General features: G+C 38.9%; 1 protein-coding gene across 2 annotated transcripts in view; it reads right to left on the minus strand.

Annotated features, from left to right (window-relative positions):
* Positions 1-357: 357 nt before the first annotated feature.
* LOC126366019 (ankyrin repeat and BTB/POZ domain-containing protein 2) overlaps positions 358-25,191 on the minus strand; it is a 46,176-nt gene continuing 21,342 nt past the window's right edge. Inside the window, exons 1-24 of one of the 2 annotated variants that reach the window (XM_050008876.1) lie at positions 22,085-23,311; positions 18,169-18,368; positions 17,437-17,636; positions 7,427-7,585; positions 6,865-7,009; positions 6,624-6,747; positions 6,419-6,550; positions 6,211-6,337; positions 5,987-6,132; positions 5,706-5,893; positions 5,481-5,609; positions 4,931-5,115; positions 4,604-4,821; positions 4,279-4,504; positions 4,041-4,191; positions 3,674-3,849; positions 3,264-3,391; positions 2,676-2,893; positions 1,928-2,055; positions 1,760-1,846; positions 1,514-1,674; positions 1,274-1,439; positions 997-1,179; positions 358-906 (exon numbers count right to left, since the gene is read on the minus strand). In XM_050008876.1, coding sequence (XP_049864833.1) covers positions 709-906; positions 997-1,179; positions 1,274-1,439; positions 1,514-1,674; positions 1,760-1,846; positions 1,928-2,055; positions 2,676-2,893; positions 3,264-3,391; positions 3,674-3,849; positions 4,041-4,191; positions 4,279-4,504; positions 4,604-4,821; positions 4,931-5,115; positions 5,481-5,609; positions 5,706-5,893; positions 5,987-6,132; positions 6,211-6,337; positions 6,419-6,550; positions 6,624-6,747; positions 6,865-7,009; positions 7,427-7,585; positions 17,437-17,636; positions 18,169-18,368; positions 22,085-23,298 — 4,989 coding nt within the window. In that variant the 5' untranslated portion in view covers positions 23,299-23,311 and the 3' untranslated portion in view covers positions 358-708. Of the gene's footprint in view, positions 907-996; positions 1,180-1,273; positions 1,440-1,513; positions 1,675-1,759; positions 1,847-1,927; positions 2,056-2,675; positions 2,894-3,263; positions 3,392-3,673; positions 3,850-4,040; positions 4,192-4,278; positions 4,505-4,603; positions 4,822-4,930; positions 5,116-5,480; positions 5,610-5,705; positions 5,894-5,986; positions 6,133-6,210; positions 6,338-6,418; positions 6,551-6,623; positions 6,748-6,864; positions 7,010-7,426; positions 7,586-17,436; positions 17,637-18,168; positions 18,369-22,084; positions 23,312-25,191 lie in introns of those variants that run through there. The other variant, XM_050008877.1, reaches the window with a different exon arrangement.

The following is a 25,191-nucleotide window of genomic DNA, read 5'->3' on the forward strand; positions in this document are numbered from 1 at the left end:
AACATAGATGGCGCTGTACAGATTCAACGTGTGATAATTATTAAAAAAAAATAATGCTGCCACCACATTATTTTTATGCATATATAAAAATAATTGTTGCTTGATATTTCGGTGTCACACAACGTTATGTTTCCTTATTAATGTATTTTTTGTTCTTTATGAAAGATAACCATAACTGGTACCTACGAGGGAAACGGTGGTATTTTTTAAAGAATTTAACAAACTTACAACACAAAGCATCATTTATTTCAACAACAAGTTACTTAATACAGGTATAATACTTCTATTAGAAATAATATTAAAAGTGATAAAATGTAAGTAACTAAACATTGAAAATGAAATAATAATACATATTCATACATAAAAATATCTATATTTATTGTACTTTTTCTTAATTTACTACTTATTATACAAACACCTGTTCAGTATCAGTAATTGCAGTTAAATAATAATAATATTTTATAGCCAAAATTAAAGTCACAAAAGTTTATCATTGAAATTAATTTGGAAGACTGCACAACGGAGATTCATACGCACCTATACATTTTGAATACGAAAGGATATAAATAAGTAAGGAGTGGATACAAGATTTAGTAACTGTAATTATTTAAATTATCTCTAAACTAAGCATCTTCTTATGTTTAAAAATATCTCAGCTATGAATTATACATTATTTTACTGTTCTTTCGAAAAATAAAAACCATAACGCTATCTAGTTTTAGCTTGATTTTTCCTCGTTTCTATGCGTTTTTGTAAAGTATTCAGTAAAGCACCGAGAACGTTGTGGCCAGGTAATCGCTTTCCAAAGAGCAAACGTTTCACAGAGTCATCATATGTTAGAAGAGCTACCATATTTTGCAAGAGAAATCCTTGACAATACTCCAATAGCTGCGTAGCCCCATATACCTGAAATATAATGTAAAATGTAATACAGTCTATTAAAATAAATTTTGCCAATGTATTATTGTGACTGTTTAATGTAGCCTCTTTACAAACCTTAGCGTGAATGTACACCGACACGAGGTTGTGTAAGTCAACGGTCTTGGCAGCACGGGCTTCACAGTGTCTTTGGAGCGGCAGTAGCTGGAAGAATGACGCTGCTGCTAGCACTTCCAGAACGTCCGATTCAGGAATATCTAAGTTTGAGCAGCCACCGGAGTAAAGGTACTTCATTACTTGCTGTAAAAAATCGTAATCATTATTTATTGAACTGCATCAAAAACGTAGTATATTTTAAAATAACTTTATAATAGATTTTCAATCTACAACATACCTCAAATATGTGATATCGTATGTCGTTTATCTGTACAAGCGGAGGTGTAGTATTCGCAGGTGCCAGGCCTTCACTTGGTGCTCTTGGTGGCGCTAGCATAGCACGTAGACGTGGCGACTCTGATACCAGGACAATCTTATGCCCGTAGAATAAGCGTCCTTCCACCCTAAAACAAGTATTTTTATTTATTAATACAAAAAGAAACAAGTTTTAAGATACATTTTTGATATTTACACATACCTGAAGGTTACATCAGCCAGTGAAGGATTATTGACATACGAGGGGTCAACTCTTGCTGGTGTAGGTGCCGCGGATGGTGGTGGCTCCACTACTCCGGGAACTGGCTCCCAGCCGTAGCACGCACAAAGAATGTCTGCTAGAAGTAACACGGTGCCTTCCTTCTGTAAAAGTAAATAATAATTAAGAATCCAAGTATTTTATGTCCGCAAAGCACAGGAATGTTTTAGAAAAGGCAAAACTCAGTACCTTGCTGTATCGTAAAATGTTGAAAAGCAGGGGAAGACACTCGTATATAAACTGTTTGCTGTAGTGGCTGTCGTCTGATGGGCAGACCTGTAATAAATAAGTACTTATAAAAAAATTAATAAAAAATTATGCAGGTATATCCTTTATAAAATTTAACCACTTTTTTACCTGCAAAAAGTCTTGCAGCAGTTGGTCAATAACGTGGTCTAGTGATGCATCCGCTGCTGCAGCCAATGATAGCGTCCACGCATGTAACGACCATGGAACGCCCAGTGCACGCAATTCAAGTGTTATATCTGAAACAAAAACATAAAATTATTATCAAAATGAAATAATTTAAAAAGGTTACTTTTGTTATAACATGGCAACCCTCTAATTATTATTTTTTAAAAGTACAACGTTTCCTTTTGTTTATGGTGGGAGCTTTTTGGCGGGAACGTAAATGACATAGGAGCTTGTGCCAATAAGCCGATTCATAACTTGAAAATTTACTTTTGAATTAATTCATTTTAGGTTCGGAGTAGGAGTGTGCTCCTAGGATGAGGGCTTAAGTTTTATTATTCATCATCATCACCTTTCACGTTTCATCGTTTTCATGGGCATATTTTTCTTTGGAGAAAACAAAAAAAAAAATTATGATGGGCGGCTGAGGTTGAGACCGCTAAAAAATTGAATGCTATTTATAATCACATGGTTATTATTATACGCAAACTATGGGATTTCTCCTGAGGTTTTTTCTGTGTTTTTTTTTACCGCGAGAAGTTTGGTTTGACTTTGAGCAGGTTTATTAATTAAATTAATTCGTATCCATTAGCCTCATTCGGGTAGGTAGAGACATGTAGCTATGTACGTTATTTAAAAATGGTAGGAAATCGATTAGATACTAGACAATAGGTCGTAGTACTTGTAGTTGTACCTAGATGATCAGTCTCCGCGGCGTAATACATAGCGTCTTGCAGGGCTCGCTGCTGCTGCTTGGTGAAGGCGGGGCGAGGAGCGGCGCCACTAGAGGCTCCCTCAGCGAGTACTTCCTCCAGGGATAACACGGCGCCTGCACCCGCGCCCTTCGCGCCACCGCGGACAGCCGCGCGGAGGCACGCGCGTCTTCCGTGCGTGCAACAGACTGCTACCGCGCTGAAAAGTAATAAAAAATTTAACTATTGAACAGCAAATTTGGTTTAGAAGTGGAATAGAGTAACATGACGATTGTAGGTGCCTAGACGGCGATATTAATTACTACTGTCACGCGTTGATCTTACAGTAAGCTCGGTCGGTTACAACTCTGACTAGCCCAATTGGATGTATAATCGTGAGCTCATGTTATATTAATAAAGTGAGGTGGAAGCAGGTATCTTGGACCTATTATAATAAGTATTTTAAATATTTAGATCATTCATATGTATATCATTTCCGATCGACCTATATTCGATCGATTGCATAATATTTTATGATTAGAATATAAGGTTAGAGCTTAAAATTATAGATAATCTAAACAGTTGATTACCTGTAACAGCCATATTGTGCCGCTGCAGAGTAACAGAGCGCGTCGTTGAGTTGCGTCGATAAGAATGGGTCTGCACCATGCGACAGCAATAGCTGTACAAGTTCTAGGTTGCCGACTCCGCATGCCACCTACGAAATGGAAAAAATAAACTAGGATAAATCGAGATCCCATGAATGTTACTGAAAATGTGCAAAATTTTGGGCCGACACCATTTACTTGGTTTGCTGCCGTCATGAAAAGAAGAACTAACAGGGGCGAAATTTTGTAGGAGTGGCTGCTGGTTACCTTATTGATCTATCACTTTTACCACAGTTACCACTCCAATAGGAATACGTGGCGTGATAGTATATTATTATGTATACTTATGATCAGGTCCAGAGCCAACCGTAGGTATGCTTAGGTATTCCTACCTGCAGAGGCGTAAGCGTGCAGACATCCTCGCCTCTCGCGGGAGCGCCATCGAGGCGGGCGCCTGCTGCAAGTAACCGGCGCGCGCATTCGATGGCGCCAGCTGCGGTAGCTCCTCCCCCAGCAGCACCAGCACCGCTCCCGGCGCCTGCGCATGCGTATACTAATGCTGTCCAACCTGCAGTAAATAAATTAGCAGAAGTCAGTAAAGACACACTCATGGATTAAAGAAAAAAGACCATTAATATTGGCACTGTATTTGTTTAATTTGGTGAACATTGTTTTCTTAAATATTTATTACGACGATGGGTAACAAATGTAAATTGTAATGTGCTAGCAATAAAATCATGATCGAATTAATAAACATACCAGCTGTCGGTGGAGTGTAGGTTGGTGTGACCTGTTGAGCTGCAGGCGAATGCGTCGGATTTGAAGGTGAACGCGGAGATAGTAACGCACTATGTTGAGCAGCCGCGCCGGGAGTTTCGGCATTTGGATCCGAACCTGCTTCTAGCAACATCTGAAACCCAGATATATTACGATGTTCAAACAAAGTTCAAATTATCGATAATATTGCAGTGATAGTATAAACTACTGAAAAACTTACAGCCACTATTTGATCATCTCCAGCAAGAGCTGCTTTCATTAGTGCTGTTAGCCCAGACGCATCAGCGGCATCCAATCCCGTTGAAGGTAATAGTGATCTGACTCCCCCTACTAGATCTGGTCTTCCACTGAGTAGTGCCCTTTGGGCTAGACCTAATGCAGCTCTACTTAGTTCATCAGGGTTTCGAGTACAACGTGACCATGCAGGCTCTATTGCTTCTTCAAGGCTGTAAATAAATCAGAAGAATTTTATGTTATTATACCTATAGGGAAGTAGGTATAAAAAATCTCAACCAAATGTAAGCCAGGTTAAATAAAATACTTACGAGACTGGTCTAGGTGGGCAATCTGCATGAGGCAATAACAATCTTGCAGCCTGCATGACATCATCGGCATCTGGAACTCCAGGTGGTGGTCTCAAGCTCGCATGAGCTCTAATTACCCTGACCCATTCACCAAGAGGTGGCAATGCTCCTGCACCTCGCTCACCCCACAAGCCTGCGCCATTCACGCAACTGCCTGATGTGCTGGTATTGTGTTCCAACTGTGGACAAAAACAAACATTATGGGCTTATGGTCGGAAAAAGTACTTACCTACCAGATATACCCACTTAGTCAATAAACTGTAAGATCTATCAACAAATTGTTTATACCTGTTCACATCGCATAAAGTAGTATAAAGCCCGTTCTGCAGATGGTGATAAAGGTGGATGTCGTGGATTCACGCGACGCAAAACACATCGAAGCTCTGCAGCTGAACCCGCACAAGTAGTTAACAATACCGAGGTGCTCGATCCACCTGAACTGTTGTTAGACCCTGCTGATGTGCCTGATCCGCCTGCAAAATGTAAAGTTAATAATAAACATAAGTAATCTTTAATCCATAAATGGCTATTTAATAAGAATAATAATTTTCATCTCTCGTGTGGGTTGTAAGATCAATGATCGACCTCTCCTACCTTTGTGTTAGGGTTACTATTTAGGCCGCCAAAGCCCTTCTAGGTACTTCACTAGGTACATCACTTACATACAAATAATTAAAAAAATATAATATAATTAAAATAATGATTTACAATTTATTAAGAATCAAGGACAAGCTTTTTCCCAGCAGTGGGATCACGTAGACTAGATAAGATAAATAAAATAAAATTCATACCAGAAATAAAAATAATTCCAAGACCCAACTTAAGAAAAAATCCATACCAGATCCATTAGTTGTGATGCCGGAGTCGTGACTCAGTCCTAATTGTCTATGTTCCGGTCGTGATATACCTGATGATGAGCCGGATCCAAGTGAACTCATTGATTCCCATTGAGATAGTGACAATGCGCCTAAAACAAACAAATGGATAAACTAAAGGTCGCGCAATTCGCGCACATTATTTAAACAGTAAGTACACCATTGATATACAACTAAAATTGCATTACCTGAAGCTATTCGACCAGCGTTCAAGTGGCTGTAAGGTTGCAATAGTCCCCAAAGATCAGCGCAGTTAGCAACTGCTAAATCAATGGTAGCTGGTGTAATTGGAGCGTTTGTAGAGCTGCTGCTGGCTATGAGAGCTATCTCTTCAAGAAGGGTTTCCATCCCAGCGCAGAGATAAATTGCAGCATATCTATAATAAAGATGCGAGTATCAAAGTCAAGTTGAAACAGTGATAAAAAAATACACATAATCCTGTAGAATATGTATAAGTAAGTCAACTTACTCATGGACGAAAGAAGCAACACGAACATCCAGCATCCATCTCTGGAAGCGTCCAGGCGCTAAACTAGTTCGTGCTCGAGCTGCTGATCCCAATCTTCTTGCCGCGCTGCCCGAAGTCGCGTACATTGTGGCTGCTCGTTGACATCCCTAAATATGAACCGCTATTGTAATGGCTTATCACTTAAATAAAATACACAGGGGAACTGTTTTGGATGCAGACTTTACCTTGATGCAAGCATCAGCTAGGGGTGTGCTCAGTACTATCCTGAATGCTCCTGCTACCTCGTGTTTTGAGCAAAATCCAAAGTTTTGCGACAAACGCTGAGCTTCTCGCGCTATTCGTACTAATGCCCTGAAAAATATTTGTAAGTACTTTGTATATATTATTTTATTGCTTTTAAACAATGTGAACACTAGTAGAGTTGCTACTAACCTCTGCAATAAATAAGCAAGTCTAGGCGGTGCATCAGGTGCCATTTTTGGGGCAATCTCCCGACACCGTCCACCTTGAAGAGCCCGACTTATTTCCCCGGCTGTCCAAGGAACGCAACGAAGTTCTACCAGCCTAAAACAAATATGTTTTTAATTCCATAGTCGGTATTTATGATGGTGATTTATGTAAAGAATAAGGAATATACCTATTATGTGAGTCCACCCAAACAAATTCGTCAGCACTGGTCACATTGGTGCAAACGGTATCCAGTGAGGGTTGGCGGACCAGAGGCGCTCGTCTCCTGCGAGCTTCCGCTGCGCTGCCATTCTCTGTAAAGGTTTTTGGTTCGTACTTGATTGTCTCTGAACTGTTTATATCCTGAAAAAAGGCTGTGAGACAGTGCAATTTAGACGCATCTGAATTCTATGCCAATGTTCTTTATTTACCAGGTGCACCATTGTTGCTGCCTCCACCAGCACTGGATGCGCCACTGGTGGCAGTGCTACTGCTATCTCGAGATCGTAGCGTCAACTGCTTGATTGCTGACCTGATATCTTCCAATCCGCCACCTCCTGGCCATGGTGATTGAAGCTGGAAAAGTAAAATCATGGTCAATCAAGAAAGAGAAGTTAATAAATACTTTACATCGTAAAAAACTGATAGTTTAAAACCATAGAACAAATACTTGATTATAACAACAAGAATAACAAAATACAAGGGAATGAAATTTAGTTAAGCGCGCTCGGTCTGCGATTGTTGAAGTTAAGCAACTTTCGCAAAGGCCGGTCATAGGATGGGTGTCCACAAAAAAAAATATTTCATCTGGAGCTCCTCCGTGCTTCGGAAGGCACGTTAAGCCGTTGGTCCCGGCTGCATTAGCAGTCGTTAATAACCATCAATCCGCACTCGGCCCGCGTGATGGTTTAAGGCCCGATCTCCCTATCGATCCATAGGGAAGGCCCGTGCCCCAGCACGATGATGCATATGTGCCGTCTGCTGATACAGTACCTTATTATGTGGTCGATGTTTGGTTCTAGTGTGAGGCGGTTGCCGTGATCTCCTCGGCTCATCTCTTCCCGCTTCTCCTCCGCCACCGCTGTCAGACATGGAAGCATGTCCTGACGATCTGTTCTCGTCGGAACTGCTATTGCATTCACGAACACCATTCTGTAGGCAAAACATATTCACAATATATTTTCACAAGGTATTTACAATGGAACCGGACCCAAATTACAAGATTTGAATCTACTCCGCCTCAGGTCAAGGAGCACTAGGCCAATTGTCAATATTCTTCAACTGGATCTACAGCAATTACATGCTTTAAATGAGTGACAGGTCCCAAAAAGCATATCCAATTTCAATTGTAATACTTAGTTCTTGTTCGATGTAGCGGTATGGTATACAGGGTGTTAGTGACATCGTAACGAATACTCAGAGGGATGATTCAGACCATGATTCTGAGTTAATATCAAGTGGAATTTTCCGTCGCAAAATTCATGTTATTTTTTTAGTTTTTTTTAATTATTTTCCATTCTATACTTTTGCGATGGAAAATTCCACTTGATATTAACTCGGAATAATCAGCTGAATCATCCCTCTCAGTATTCGTTACGATGTCACTTACACTCCATACAAGTACATACAGTAGCCATACAAGTAGGTATGGGTGTTAGTGACACCGTAACGAATACTGAGGGGGATGGTTCAGACCATGATTCTGAGTTGATATCAAGTGGAATTTCGTGTCAAAAAATTCATGAAAATTTTTCTTTTCTTTTTAATTATTTTCCAATCCATACTTTTGCGACGGAAATTTCTACTTGATATCAACTCAGAATCATGGCCTGAACCACCCCTCAAAGTTTTCGTTACGATGTCACTAACACCCTGTATACGAATCATATAATCGTCAAAATAAGGAGATCATATCTCCGGTCAGTCGGAGACCCGTGTTGCGCTACTGGTCACATCGACCTGACTGTTGTTTTACTAGTATAGTTTTGGTTTTAGAGCTCTGATTCGGTTGACTGTTACGTTAATTATCATGTTATAGTATGGTATTGAGTAACCCAGAAAACGCTGCATCATCAGACTCGCAATTAAAAGAGCGACGATCGCCGTTGCCTCAAGCATGGCCATTGTCACAACTTTCGCTTTCAGAAATCTTTAAAGCTTCCCACCGATTACGCTTTTCCCTATCACAAGATCGTGGGATCCCGACTAAAACAATGCTTATTTATTTTTTCCACTGCAACACTTTCGCCGTTACGCCGAGTAATTGCTGTAATCGTCGGCGATGCGCTTGCGACTAATTAACAAGAGACGAATCACTAGCGAGATGACGGTTATAAAAATTATCCAGGCATCGACTTCCACGTCGTGATTGGATAATATCTTCCTATTTAATTTGTATGTAATGTACCTGCGGCTATAGGCGGATAATAGGTTTAAGTATTTAGGTACTTAAAGCAGACAAATACTCACGAGACAACTATTTTCTTAGATTCGAGAAAATATTATAATGATTGCGACTTAAAGTCTCGTTAAGATAATAAGATTGCATCGCAATTCATTTTTTGCTACGCACTTTGATTGCAACATTGTATAAACTATCTCTACAAAACGGTTTAACAAATACTTAATTTCACTTTTTGATAACCAGATATCAGACGATCTCGACAGTAGCATAATACATTTTCAGATCATATCTTACCTGAACAGTTCTTGATGTAACTGAATGAAGATAAGAATTTAAGTGATTTATAATTTCGTTTCTACATCGCAAATGTGAAAATTACGAAAATGTAGTCGTAAGTACTTACTTACTTTAAAAAGCATAACGCTTATCTGGCTACTTTCGTCGCACGCAACTCAACTAAGTAACTCCTTTAATAAATAAATAAATAACTACCTATCGTAGATACCAATGACCGGAACATGTACGGAAAACTAAGTTTAGTAAGTAATTAAACAGTTTTAAAGGATATCCGGATTATGGTTACACGTAAGTTAATTCGTTGAATTTTAAACATCCTCATTATTTGTCTATTGGAACCGATTCCACATTTTCATACGAAATGCCGATTGGTTCAGGCAGAAAGTAGGTAGGTAAGTACCTACAAGCAAATACCGTAGTGAATACCGAAGTTGCGTGCGTGCACGACCAAATCGTATCGGACATTAGCTTGGATTCGTTACATACATAAACAGCCTATATACGTCCCACTGCTGGGCACAGGCCTCCCCGCAATCCGGAGGGGGTATGAGCATACTCCACCACACTGCTCCACTGCGGGTTGGAGGAGGTATTTTTACGACTAATATCCGGGACCAACGGCTTAACGTGCCCTCCGAAGCACGAAATGAAAGGAAACGGAAAACAAAGTGATTTTGACAATGTCCTTATCGGGAATCGAAGCCGGACCTCCAGATCGTGAGCCTAACGCTCTGACCACCAGACCACGGAGGCTGTGGGGAGGATTCGTTACATGACTTTTATTCATCTTGCTTTAAAAGAAGACAAAATAAGACTTACGAAGATAAGAAAAGCATTGGGCTTTTCCTAAAAATTTTTGGAAAGTAAGGGAAACTTTTAGTGTACTTTTTAAACTTAATTTTATTTCGTGTATATTAGGAAGGTTTTGATCAGATCTCGTAATGTCTAAGATTATTCTGGAATCTTTTAATTAGTTTGAACAAAAATAAATATAAGTATACAAAAAGATTGTGGATTAGTTTCTTTTAGAACGTTTAACAGTTTTGACCAACGACCGAAGTCTAACGGCAAAAAAAAAACAAGCGGCAACTGGGATAGTTTAAAGTTGTAAACAGGATTTAGCCTGTTCACTTAAGCTCACACGATTTCGCAACATGTGGTTACCGTATAAAAACAATCTAAGTAAGTAATTGAAGTTGCAACATCGCTAACCGCAAGTACGTAACGTGTTTAGATCTAGTTACCGAGATCAATTTAAACAAACGATATCTGCAAAACTAGATTAAACCGCAAAGCTACCGCAACGGGCTTCGGAAACTCAGAGCTTTCGAACTTTGGCATAGAAAAGGACAGAGAGAGCAAGACATCAATAAGAAAATGCTGCAGCCACACCTGATATTCAGTCAGGTTATATTATTGTTTGATACACATTCATGCAAAAAAAGAAAAAAGGTGGAAAGGAAGAATCCTAACCACTTGCGCTGTCTCCATACCCTGAAAATAGCCCAGCTCAAAGAATAAGGGAAACACTTACGTGATCAGCTTCTTCACTCTTTTAACCAGGCCTGGTTTTTGTTGACAGCACACGCAATCACAGCAGTCTATTTATTATTATTCACAATGATGTTTGCAAGAATAAAAACGTAATATATATAAGCAAGCAGAAAACAAAGAGAAAGAACAAAAACGTCACTAACACCGTCGGGGTTCACACACTCAAGCAAAAAGTTTTTAATTATTTGTTTTTAATTTATAAAGTCTTTTTGGTGTTTCCCTTGGGTAGCTAGGCGTATTAACAGAAATAAAAAAGACAGAACAAGTGGCTCAAACACCATCCCCCACCTTGAAAGGTTTCCTTTCAATAAAGCAGAAATATAACAAAATAAAAATTAACTCTAAGTATAACAAAAAACAATAAAAGAAATGAAAAGCGGTGCGTTTTTAAGTTAAATGAGGGAGGGGGCATAAACGAACCACAGGTCGTTTGAATGTACCAGTTTTAGTTTTGACTAATGCAACTCTAACTTGATTATCGTCTCCGTAAAAAGTGCGTATTATAATACCTAACGGCCAATGTAAGGGCGGTGAGTTGTCTTTCATCATAACAACTACCGTTCCTTCCTTTACTGGACACGTATCAGTGTTCCATTTGTCACGAAGCTGAAGTGTATGCAAATACTCATTACTCCATCTTCGCCAGTACGAGTGCACAAGTCTATCTAGTAACATCCATCGCGATAACAAATTCTGAATCACTGCAGGATCATTAACGGAAGGTAAATGAGCCAGTGGAGCGGTATTCAAAAAGTGAGCAGGAGTTAAAGGTAAAGGTTCACTGGGGTCTTCACTTAATATTCCTAGCGGTCTGGAATTCAGCAAAGCCTCGATTTGACATAGAACTGTCAATAATTCTTCGTACGTTAAAATCTGAGAACCAATTACGCGAAATAAATGCGATTTAAACCCTTTAATCGTAATTTCCCATCCTCCTCCAAAATGAGGAGCGTTGGGAGGGATCATTTCCCAAGCAATGCGGTTGTTAGCCAAAGTGGCTTTAAATTCAGTATCAAAAGCGTCAGACTCTAAAAAGTTATAAAGTTCGTTCAAATATGACTTAGCACCTATAAAATTTGTGCCATTGTCCGAATAAAGTTTTTCTACTGGACCTCTTCGAGATAAAAATCTCTTAAAAGCATTCAAAAATGATTCAGTGCTCAAATCTGTAGCCACTTCAATATGAACTGCTCTAGTTGTAAGACAAATAAATGCGCATAAATATGCCTTTTGGCTTTTGACACCGCGTTTCCTATTTAGGGTAATAAACAGCGGTCCACCATAATCGACGCCCGTATGAGCAAAAGGTTTGGACATTTGCAAACGACATAAAGGTAAATTAGCCATAACAGGCGAAGAAGCAAGTTTAGGGCGTGCCCTAAAACATGGAACACATGAGTGCACTCTAGCATGAACAGTGCGGCGTGCGGAAAGTATCCAAAACCTTTGCCTGAGCAAACACAACATGTGTTGCGGTCCAGCATGGCAAGCAGTGCGATGAACAAAATCAATAAGAAGTTCAGTAATCCTATCTTTGTTAGGCATAAGCATAGGATGTTTATGATCGAAAGTCAAGTTTGCATTTTCCAGTCGTCCTCCTACTCGTATAATTCCATCGACTAAGAAAGGCCTTAGTTTTCGAAATGCAGCTGGACATTGCCTTTTAAGTAGCAACGCCTTTAATAAATCTGGAAAATGTTCTTTTTGAACAGCACGAACTATGATCTTTTCCGATGCGTTTAGATCATCAGTCGTAATATGGCCGCGAGTTTTTAAACGTTTCGTGAATCTCAAAACGTAGACGATTGTGCGGAGCAATTTCGACCATTGGGAGATTCGTTTGCTTAATAAGCGTAGAGGCGATTCCTCTTTATCATCAGAGGGTACCGTAACATTAGACAATGTTAGGATTTTAACTTCGGGCAGATCATTATCATTTTGACTAGCCACGTAAGCTTTAATAGGCCACTCCAAAATATCATTGCGTACCCAATAAGGCGCGTTCATCCATGTTAGATGATCAATTAGCTGTGCAGGTGTAAGTCCTCTTGACAAGCAGTCGCTAGGGTTTGTGTTACCAGCGATGTGGAAAACATTTTGCGGGTTAAGACACTCTTGTATCTTTGTGACTCGATTCGCCACGAATGTCTTCAGTCTGTGTGGACTGGAATGAACCCATGCAAGGGCTACCGTAGAATCGGTAAAAGCAAAAACATTATCAAATTGAAAGCGGTTCGAATATGAAACATCATTGAGAGACTGACCAGTGTTTGTGGGCGCACTAGCGTCCAACATCATGCGAGTCTTTGTGGTGAGTCTATCTTTAAGATCTTTTTTAGAACTCGTAATTGAGTCACCTAAAACAGAAGGATCTGTTTTAAACGGCAGTGCTACGACGTGTGTACATGTCGAGTCGCGAGTAGTGGTAGACTTATAAATCTCTTCACAGGCCTGTTCATCTTTACTAAACGTAGCAGAGTGCGGGGTAGAAACTTCTTCTATTTCCCAAAATTTCTTCATCATGGTATCTAGCGACTGTCCAGTAAAAGTACATAACGTAGTATTATGTGTAACCTGTGCAAGATTGCAGGGAGACCGATTATGAATCGGAGCTTCACCCATCAAAATGAAACCAAGCGGGGTTTGAACTGCATCAGGTGTCCCTTGTGGGCCCTGAATATGTCCCGAAAGCAGTAAGCGCGGAAATAACTTAGCACCAATTAACATTTCAACCTCTCCAGGATCAGAAAATGTGTCATCGGCGAGCGGAGTGCGGGATAAATAGTGTAACATCGACCTATCAATAGGCAATGTCGGTATGCGGTCAGTGATTTTATCAACAACCAGCGGTTGTAGCGGAAACGATACTTTATGATCAAAACGCGAGTGAATTACAACATTAGTAACCCCTTTCACTTGTTTTGAAGACCCACCAAACCCATTCACGGTAATTTGGCCGGGGAGCGTATGCATTTTTAAAGATAAGCGGTTGCATAGCTCAACTGTAATAAAGTCATTCATTGACCCATTATCAATTAGTGCGCGTGCAATATATTCGCTACCATCAGTATTTTTTATTACAACGCGAGCGGTAGCAAGCAACACCGTTTTAGCGCTTTGATTAAGCAGCGATGTTTGCGAGCAAAGCGACAACTGCGAAAACTCATTCGATGGCAGTTGTGCAGTAACAGGCGCAGTGACAACGTGAGGTGGAGCAGGAAAAGGCGACGTGACTGCAGGTTGCGGCAGAGGCTGCGCAAGCAACGGCTTAACGTCACACGCTGCGGCTACATACACAGCACTCGACGGACCGGGTGTCTGTGCGGACGCGGGGGTGCAAGTAGTCGAATCATTTTGTTGCGGAAAATGCAATAATGAATGATGCGTTTTCGAATGGCAAATATTACAATTCTTATTTGAATTGCATGATAATGTTCTATGACTGAAACTAAGACAATTGCAACAACTATAATGTTTTTTAACAACACCATAACGATCTCTGGGACTCAATTTCATAAATTCAGGACATTTATAAAATTGTTCATGACCCGATTTTGAGCACAAAGGGCATAGGTTTGCATTATGCGAAGTTACAAAAGATTTCGTAACTTTTGGGTTGTTAATAATTTTTGGAATAGCTGGCGTTTGGAAGCGATTATTATTGTTTTTATTGCCATAAATCTGACATGGTTTGTTACTAGTGCGATCAATTATTTTAATTTGCTCTTTAATGAACCGAATCAAACTATCATAAGTCGGCAGTTTCTCTGATCGTACAGAATTTTCATAAAGGCAAGCAGTTTCCTTGTCAAGTTTTTGCAAAGCCAAAAATAAAAAGATAAAATCAACTTTATCTTTGATTTTTAGTCGATCAAATGCACAAACTGATGCGGCAAACTTATCTAAAAAGTTATTAAGCCCATCAGCTGACGCCAAAGTCAGCGGTTTCAAATTAACTATCTGTTGTAAATAGGTAGTTCCTAGCGTGCGAATATCTTGATATTTATCAACCAAAGCAGAATAAATTGTGCTATAATTATCAGCAGTGGGAGGAATGTCAGCAATAGTAGTTAACGCAGATTTAGACAAAACTCCTGTCAAATAAAAGACTTTGTCTGAGTCAGTTAGACTTGTGTTGTTATGAACTGCGTTGTTAAAACATTCAAAAAATGTTGGCCAATTTTTAATATCCCCGTCAAACGTAGGCAAATTAATCGGCGGCAGTTTAAGACGCGGTTTTTCCATTGATGTTGATCTCAATTGGTCTACTGAGACTTGCAGTTGTTTCAAACTGTTTTTAATAGAAGAATAAATATCTTCAAAAGCGAGAAAAGATGAGTAATCAGGCTTATAAGTGGAATCATATTGTATTTTAGCGATATTTAAATTATCTAACGCGGTTAAATACTCAGCGCGTAATTGTTCTATATTTGCAGCTGAACTTATGAACCGATTTTGCAACTCTTTTGTAGAAATATTCCGTGAAACGTCATAAATGCTTTGAAGTCTTTGAAAGAAAGCTTGCACTCGAGCTTCATTTATAAGAATATTAGGTGGCATGGGGCCCTCGACATCCTCGTCAACAGGTGCCTTTTTAGACATTGTAAATGAAATATAAAAAATGTATCAGCAATAAAATTAAAATTATTAAATAATAAGAAACAATTTTTATATTAATGCGATGCGATATAGAATTGGTTCTGCGCTCAATACGTAAGTAGGATGAGTATATCTAGTTAGTAGAATAACTTGAACACTCGTAACAAAATTGTGGATAAAAATGTGACAAAGTAATGCGTTGCGTTTTATTTTATTAACAAATCACTACTGAATATTATTAGCGAGCAGTTTTATTCAAAAAGAATGGTACATTCAAATGCAGATGCGGTTAATATGCGGTAAAATAATCAGCGAATAGAGAGAAATTGAGTATAGAAATGCAGTAAGTAATAAAGCAGTATAGAAGTAAATAACTACAGCCCCATCGGTCTGTAAGCTATTACCATTTGTTACTTATGAAAGAGCAACAAATTGCGGAATCAAAGAATGCGATTTTGCGGTAAGAAATTACTGGTTCACGGATATGAATCCGTAGTTCGAAGGACCATCTTATGTGTTTGATACACATTCATGCAAAAAAAGAAAAAAGGTGGAAAGGAAGAATCCTAACCACTTGCGCTGTCTCCATACCCTGAAAATAGCCCAGCTCAAAGAATAAGGGAAACACTTACGTGATCAGCTTCTTCACTCTTTTAACCAGGCCTGGTTTTTGTTGACAGCACACGCAATCACAGCAGTCTATTTATTATTATTCACAATGATGTTTGCAAGAATAAAAACGTAATATATATAAGCAAGCAGAAAACAAAGAGAAAGAACAAAAACGTCACTAACACCGTCGGGGTTCACACACTCAAGCAAAAAGTTTTTAATTATTTGTTTTTAATTTATAAAGTCTTTTTGGTGTTTCCCTTGGGTAGCTAGGCGTATTAACAGAAATAAAAAAGACAGAACAAGTGGCTCAAACAATTATGATTAACCGTATTACGACAGTCACCACCCAAATACTTCATCATTTTGAAGTTATATCTGCAGCCGCGCTATATTTGGAATCCTTAAAAAAATATGAAGGTTTACGCCAATATTATGAATGAAAAAGTTGAGACTATAACATTTGCATAATTTTTCATCTAACACGTTAATATGGCTATAAATTGTGAATGTCTTGTAAACTTGTTTCAAATTATTCAAGCTTCTACGGAAGATTGATAAGAAAATAGTCACCGCTGAACAAACATTTTAAATTTGTTATCTTTAATAGTGGATAAATCAAAAGGTAGATTAGGTTTTGTAAAATACCTGCCGGTGAAACGTACAAGTTTTAGTTTGTGACGTTACAAGCTGTAAACTTACGAGAAAATGGCGGTGATCACTAAAAAGTTTTTATGTAAGTATGCAAAATTATTATTTGGAAGCAAAGCAAAAACACTTCATTAGTCTCGGGAGCAGGTCTTGCGGCAGGTGTTGTAGTCTACACGATCTTTCCGCACAAATTCCGTCATTACTTTTATGACCACAACGCCAGCGCTTCTGATATGATTTGAGATAGCTTACAAACACTATCGTCCTTGATCTGATTGTAAAGATCAGTAGCTTTAAAACTTTCCAAAGTAAGTATTCGCAAAGACTCGAACATAAGTGTTACATTGGTGAAACGATTGTAGATATTATCTTTCGTCGCGTTTATGATTGAGTAGGTGTTAAAAATGATCTGAATTAGACGGCGGCTAAGTACTTATTAACTGATTGAAATTTACAAAATGTGTAGGTGGTTTGAGTGGTCTGAATTTGTGTCAAAGATCATATCGGTTTATTTTGTAAGTACTTAGGCCAGGCGCGCACTACGAGTTTTTCGCCGCGTAATGTCGCACTGTAATATTGTACCAAACAGTTTTAAATTGTATTGCGCGCACTTGACGGCAGAGCCACCGCAGCAGCGCAGTATTACAGTGTGACATTATGTCGCTGCTCTTTTCTGCCGCGCGGCGAAAAACTCGTAGTGCGCGCCTGGCCTTAAAAAAGCTACAACTGTAAAACTACAACTGAGGCAACATTTCTCAGTTGTAGTTTTCTTGTGCGTAAGATGCAGGTAAGATTACCTAGTTGAAGCATCACAAACTTAAGCACCAATATTTTTATACTTTGTATCTTTTGTAATGAAATAAATGATCTTATCTTAAATTCTTACCTGCACCGGTGGTACTGTGTCCACTGGTCGGTGATGGTGGTCATGTTTAGGCGCTCGACGTTCTAAAGCGTAGCTGCTTTGCGCAGGCGCACTTCGTACCGGTGCGCTTGCGACTGTCAGTTGGGATACAGCACTCACGGGCTTCAGCTGGGCTGTGCCTGGAGTTTCTGGAGATGTAGGTGCTGGATCTTCTTGATGGGCTGTGAGATGAGAGAGCGACATTAACTTTCCTATTAAGTACCCTTTTGTGCCTTCACATAGACAGGTAGCGTATCCATGGGGGAATGAAAAACTTCTGTACTTATAAAAGTATACATCTACCTACTCTGGAAATTAGTAAGTAGTTAGTTATCCGTATATTATGTAGGTATTTAAACTCACTTGTACATTCTAGGAAAAAATAGAGTAATCTCTACAACTGAGTTAGTATCAAGAATGATCCATGAGGTACACTACACTATGCATCTTATCCGATTTTAAAATTACTGTCGGGCGGAGCTTATTATATTAACAACTACGTACCAACAGGTGGGTTAAAAAGGCCACATCGAAGCAATTCATCTAAGAAAGCAATATTGTAATTTGACATTTGCGCATATAAAAGTAAATGCGCAATGCATACAAATGTCAAATAGCAATATTGCTTTCTTAAATGAATTGCTTCGATGTGGCCATTTTAACCCTCCAGTAATCACTACAACATTGCTACTAAAAGTAAAGGAAGTTACTGACGTTTATTGTTAGGCGAGGTCGGTCTAGGCGGCGTAGTAGCACGGTGCGCATGCGGCGGTGGCGACAGGCGACGTGCGTGCGCTGGAGCGGGCGCGGGCGCCGCACCACTTGACACTCGCACACGAAGCGCCCGCGCACCTGTCACGCCGACTCCGCCGCACCATGCGCCTTCTTCAGACGGCCGGCAGCCACTTGAAGGTCTGCAACAATATAACGGTTATCAGTAACAGTAGAAGTTCTTCTTGCTAGTTTATGTTATAGTTATCAGCCAATATCTAGGTACCTTGTGCCCAATGCCTAACAGGTAGAGGAAAAACTTTTCGGCTCTGTCAAGCCACAAGATGTTAACTATAAAGGTGACTTCCTCGTTTAATTCATAACTTGGTAAGAGTAATATTAGGTATGTTGTACTCTATTACTCATAACATAAAACAAAGCTCGCTGCTAATTTAATTTTTAATTTAATTTATGTAATGTACCTGTCTGTCTGTGTCTGTGGTATCCGGAAGTAATAAATGTTTCTTTCTTTCTTTCTTTCTTTCTAATTTTACCCTACGCCAGGTCCACTATCGTCATCTAGGATCATCCTTAGCTCCTTTTCGACAAAATTATCGTATAACGGGCGCAGTTCGGATCCCGCTTGCTTGTAAGCAGCGTGACGAAGGTGAGCGTGGCTGAACGCCAGTACGACCGCAGCCAATCGGACTAACGTCTCTTCCAATAACCGTTGAACGTACATGAACCTTCGGCAACCGCTGTCTATCTTACTTTAGAGGCAATTTCTCCATTACCGATCGAGAGGGCCTAACAGTGAAGGGACTTTCGAGGTCAAACGACTAGGGATATCAACACAGCAATATAGTTTTAAGAACCATTTCGCTCTAATAAGCATTCTAATAAATGTTTATAGTCACCATGATCCATTTAAACCTCTTTATGTCGATCATGTCAGTAATATCAGCTTGTAAATGATCTAGTAAAACTTTACGTCATAATAGGTACCGCACCTATTTCAAATCTACCGAGGAAGCTTTAAATTGCTCATAATTATGAGTCGACACTCATCAGGTAAACGAAGAATAATAAGTATATAAGTAAGTACGTAGAGGGGTATAATAGTAAATAATCCATTTCGCGTATGGCCACGGAAGGAAAAGGTTTTATACCTATCATTTGGCATGTTCTAGAAACAGATAGAAGTATCTAACCAAGAGTTATTACAAAAGTGTATTCCTGCGACTTGTGATATGACGAAATGAATAGCATTTGAGAAGTACATATAACTGAAGAGATTATTATGTGTATAATGCTCTGACAAATGACATAAAGCGCATGCAATAAGAAAAAAGCAATCTGAAACATCATTAAATCCTGTAAAATGTGTTACTATAGTTAAAACAGTCGACAGAATTGCAAACAGTCTTTGTGAACTATTAGACGCAAACAGGAATAAATCGCAAGTCAATGAAGAAACTCATAAAAAGCAGCATAAAGGGCGCGACTAAACTGGAAAGCGTGACCGTGACGGACAAACAAGCAAGACAAATCGGATTCTAGCCGAACTGGACGAGACAGGTGATTTATATCGGATCAGGTTCATAATAAGATTTTCCAAAATACAGTCCAGTAACATCTGGATCTGAAAGCGTTTAATTACACAAGTCACAGAACAGATTAGACTCGGAAATAACGCTAATCCGTAGAGGAAGTTAAACAATGACATAACATGTCACAAACATGCAAGACCGAGCTCATCGCAACACTTACGATGGAGAAAGCAAACCGCAGGTACCCAACAAGGCAATGTACGTTCTAAGACATTATGATAAAGTATATTAAATAAGACAGGTTGCTAATGCGATTAAGGAAGTGTTGACAAGTCAATAAAAAGTGTGGGAATTAGCAACGCTAATGATGCATTTAAGTTGTGGGTTTATAACGTGTAATCTTAATTATAATAATAAATGTATGTAGATGAACAATAGGATTTAAGAGTGTCTAAGGACAAAACATCAGATCGGAAACACTTCCGATATACTTGTGCAACAACAAAGAATACCTACCAACTGGAGCACCTTCAAGCTTGTCTTAATTTTATTTGTTTTAGTATCGGGGGAGAGTAGTTAATGGCATCTGAGGCGAAACTATGATAGTCACGTCAAAAAAAAACTTGCCTCCAAAACTTCAAAACTAAATCTACCATAGATAAGTGTATAGTAAAATACTTCGTTAATTAGGTAGGTATATCAAAATAATAACTGTTTACAAATAAATATTAGGTAACATACATGTATTAAATCGACTCAACAACAAGCAATCACGTTGAGAAATTTCGACATTGGTAGAGCACACAGGTGTAAATAATTGAAATTAACCTCTACCTACATCCTTGATCAGAATTAAGTAATTAAAGAAACTCTAGTGGGAGAATAAAGACATAATGAGATCGGACAGATGAATTTGGAAATGTATTTTAAAATAGTTGGTAAACAAAAGTTGCGTCATGTAATCATGTTAGGTAGAAGAGGTAGCCAACACAATCGTGTAATAATTGTCGCCCAAGCGTGAACACATTGTGTTGTGGTGTACCGGTCAGGCTTATTTGCCAGCGTTATTACGGTCAATTTTGAACAGTAGATTTAAAGAGTTTGTTTGGCGTTGTTCGGTCCGTCCTTGATCGTCCTTCACGGCCTTTTACTTCATTCGGTCACTTATTTTATCGGCTCTGTTTCCTATTAAGAGTTAATAATTAGGCTTCTCGCCTGGTTGTATTTGCCATTTTCCCAAGATTATAATTTCAGGCGCATAGTACATATCATTAGAGCGGTCCATAGGATGATGACTTGGAAGAGAAACTTGAATAACTACTTATAATATAATAATTGTATCAACTTTGATAATTCTTTATTAGTGTGTATAGGTACCTGTTTAGAGTTAGATAAACAGTGTTTCTTGGTTTTGAAATTTCTAGAAACGTTTTAACTTAGAGGTAATAAAATTCTGCACTACACGTAACATCAGTATTAAAATTCGTAATTGAATTAAGCAGTTACATATTAGAGGCGGTTAATTATAAAGATACTAATTCCATACAGAGTACCGAAATAGATACGAAAGTGAAAATAATAAGGGAGATGGATTCTTTGTTAATCATTACGAAACAAAAATTTGGAAAACGTCATGTTTTTTAATTACGCACAATGTAGTAGGTACGAGCAGACAAGTCGTATTAATGAACTCACAGTAACAGGGAAGTATCAACTATTGCAATAAGATAAAAAATGGGGAATGCAATGTAACTGACAGCACAAAGGTGTGACTACATAACCAACTAAATATTTCATGAGGTCCGATAACACGATTGTTCTAGCTTAGGCTTTGATCATAAGGTTCAAAACTCTGTAAAAACTGCAGATGAATGTTAGATTGATGGTATCGGGACAAAGAGGCAGAAGCTCGCACGAGTTCGTCGACCAACAACAGCCGATTGTTATCACGGGAATTGCTATGCAATTAATGCGAATGTCTTCCTGCAACTGTTTCTTTCGAGTGGCAAACAAAACACAGCTAGAGTTCATGTAATGAATAAGCTGTTGACTTTTAACAGCTTCAGTACTTTGAAGCTGGTTTACCAGCTGTATCTAACAAGATATTTATAAAATAAAAATGGTTTTGAATACGTTTCAGGAAGCAACAGCTATTATGATGCTAATATTTCTGTTCAAACATAAATGAAAGTGACTGTTAAAGTTATAGAACTAATTACTTACTTTAAATCTTTCTTTCTAAGTATTTAGACATCAACATTCTTACTAATTAGGAATTTATAGCCGTCGTAAAACAATGGGTTATGAACGAGGTCGTGTCGTCTGGGACCTCAAACATAACTGCATTTAATAAGACAATGAATATTTACCGTTTCCTCCAGTCTTGGATGAAACTCCAATCGAAGTGATCATCTTCATCCAGCACTGTGGCTTCATGATGATCGGTACCACCTCCCGAATGCACTAGTTCCACTAACTGACGAGCTCTTTCAAAATTACCTTCAAACTCAACTACGAGAAATCCGTCGGAACTTATAGTCCCGAAGATATCCTTTTTATAAGTTGCATCATTAACTGTTACCACTTCAGAAGTATCCTTACTACCTTCTGATCTAACTTCAGCATAGATAGCTTCTGGAACTTCCACTTCAGAAACTAGTTTTGTCCCACCTTTATCCACTTCTCTGCTAAGCCCTAGATTCCCGGTTTCATCTAGAAGACGATTTGCATAAATCGCTTCTTCTTTTGCCGGTGGTTCTTCCTTCTTAGGGTCTTCCTTCTTTTGTTCATTGTGTTTTCGAATAATAGAATCTCCGAAATATATAACCACCTTGTTATTATTCTGTGTTATCTTATTCGCTAGGCCATTTTCAGAAATTGGCAAATTACTTTTTTTGTTCTTTTCTTGGGATAATCTCTGAGCTAGTTCCTCATAACAGGGCGGTCGGTTGCTGTAAATTTTCTTCTCTGATACCGAACCTTTTGATTCATCTTTTTTCTTCTCTACACTTTGATACACAGGTGGTCGACAACAATCATCAAATTGTGAATTCCAGGGTCTAGGTTCACTGTAAATATGTTCCTCGGGTGAAGACGCTAATGGTAACGGAATATATTTTTCGTGGATATTTTTGACGTTCGGTGCTTCATTTTTTCTGAAATTCAGAACGCTACGACGAGCTTTACATTCTGTGACATCGTTGCTGTTATTTTTCTTAAGCCGGGAATTTCCAAGTATCTTAAAAAGTGGTTTACTCTCAGGTTTAACTCTGTCCGTGCTGGGTGCTCTGCGCATCCCGAACGGACCTGAATCGTCTTCCGAAGGGTGGGGGTACAGCTGTTCACAACTGGTGGACTTATGGGTGGTAATGCGGTTTTTAGACGGATTAATAGGTTCTCTATTTTGCCAATGCCTTACGGAGAGGCGAGCGGCTCCGCGGATGAATTTCATGGGCTCCCATGCCTCAGCCTTTTTAAGGATAAAATTGTCGCACATTTTGTTGGGAGGTTTACGGGCGTCGGCGGCGTGACAGGACTGTAGTTCGCGGCAAAGGAAGCAAGAGCAACGCGCGGGGCACAGCATGTCTGCGCCAAGGTGCCGGCCGCACTGCGCTCGCGCCACCGCGCCGGTGCGCCCCGCTCACGCGCCTCAAGAACCATTGTTTCGCTGCCCCGCTACAATGTGGGGCTGCGTAGAGGTAGTCTTCATCGACAAGTGTGCTTCACGGATTAATGGTACCGTTCGCAAAGCACTTCTGTCATCGTCGTTAGCCTTATATCACAAGCGATGTTTTATTACCGTGCTCTCATGGCATTCGAAATGTTCGATGTACCCTTAAGTGTTTCTGGTAATTATCAACTGAGTTCGAGAGTGGAATGAGAGCCAATCGTAAAATATTAATAGATACCGTTAAAGATATGTTCAATCTGCATTCAGAGTGAGGTGAATGAAACCATAAGCAGTTGCACTAAATATAGAGCACAGTCACTGCGCAGGATGTAATTATCGCTCCCTGTATGTTAGATTCTAGGATATCAATATATAATTATTTTTTTTAATTCTATTAGCTAGAAAATTACAAAAACTTATATATTTTATAGCATGGTAAAAGTAAAAGGCAATTTTATGTACTTAACATTAATTAGGTCTATTCCACCACAACAGCTGAGTACTAACCGGTAATTATTATGTATGTACTTATTTACTTAGTGTCTCGAAATGCAAAGTTGCCAAGTTCTAGTTATCTCCAGAGTGTTCTAGAGGAAGGCAGTCATGCCGCTAGGCGTTTGTTAAAAATAAATACCTGCTTAAGTACAGGCTCAAGCAGCAAGGTAGGTAGTAAAATCTATTTTTTTTTCTTTTCGTCTTATCTTTGAGCTCATGAAAATTAATCCTCTTGTTATCAGGACACTATTTCCTTAAATTAATAACTACGTATCTCGATTTCATTCTTCTTCTATCGTGTATCTGATGTCAGGGTTACTATTGAGCCGCCAAAGGCCCTTGACATGACTCATGTAACGACTTACAATGTCGCCAGATGCGAGGTGTTGAAGGTGAATCACTGGCTTGATGAACATTTTAACATTATGCATTGGCAAGCGTCAACCTTGGGTGTAAGGGTGCTTTCGGGCGTGTAACTAAGTATTAATGAGTACTACAACTGCTCGGATCCTCCTCCCAGAATACTTCGTTAGTTTGCCCAGACATCATTTGGAGCACATTTCATGAATCAGAATCAGAATCATTTATTCAACGTAATTATCATGGATAAACTTGTTGAAGGTCAATGTAACATTTTTGAATTTACGTCATTTCGCAATGACAAGAAGAAGAAATGACAAGAAACTGCAACAGCAACACATCTTTTAAATCAATGAGGATACATTACAAGTTATTTAATAACTAGAGAAACACATTCAATACCAGACATTTTTATCATTTAGGTAATCATTAATCTTATAATAGGCTTTTTTACATAAAGTAAGCTTCACGTGAGCTTTAAATTTGTTCTCTGACAAATTTAAAATATTATCTGGTATTTTATTGTAAAAACGTATACATAACCCCAAAAAAGATGAATTTAATTTACTTAATCTAGAATTTTGAACAACAATTTTATTTTTATTTCTTGTATTGTAAGTATGCCTTTCACAGTTGTTGCTTGGCATAGCTTTTTCTATAAGATACTAGTATATAACCAAGCTCGACGAGACGACGGGAGTCTCAGGCGAATATTTATCATTCATAATAATTAAACACAGTTCAAAGAGGTTCAAATTTAGTATTCAAAGCCGTTATCTAAAGCTTACGCAAATTACAGCTCCGCATAATGCTGCCAAATACACGGAACACAAAGACTCTCACAGTAACAGCTTCACAGACCGGTATTTAAAAATATATACGTAATTAATAAGTAACAGTTACTTTCATTGCATAAAAGTGTTGAAGTATTGTTCGTGGTTAGGTTCACAA

Source organism: Pectinophora gossypiella, chromosome 4 (genome assembly GCF_024362695.1).
Source record: "Pectinophora gossypiella chromosome 4, ilPecGoss1.1, whole genome shotgun sequence".
NCBI lineage: Eukaryota > Metazoa > Arthropoda > Insecta > Lepidoptera > Gelechiidae > Pectinophora > Pectinophora gossypiella.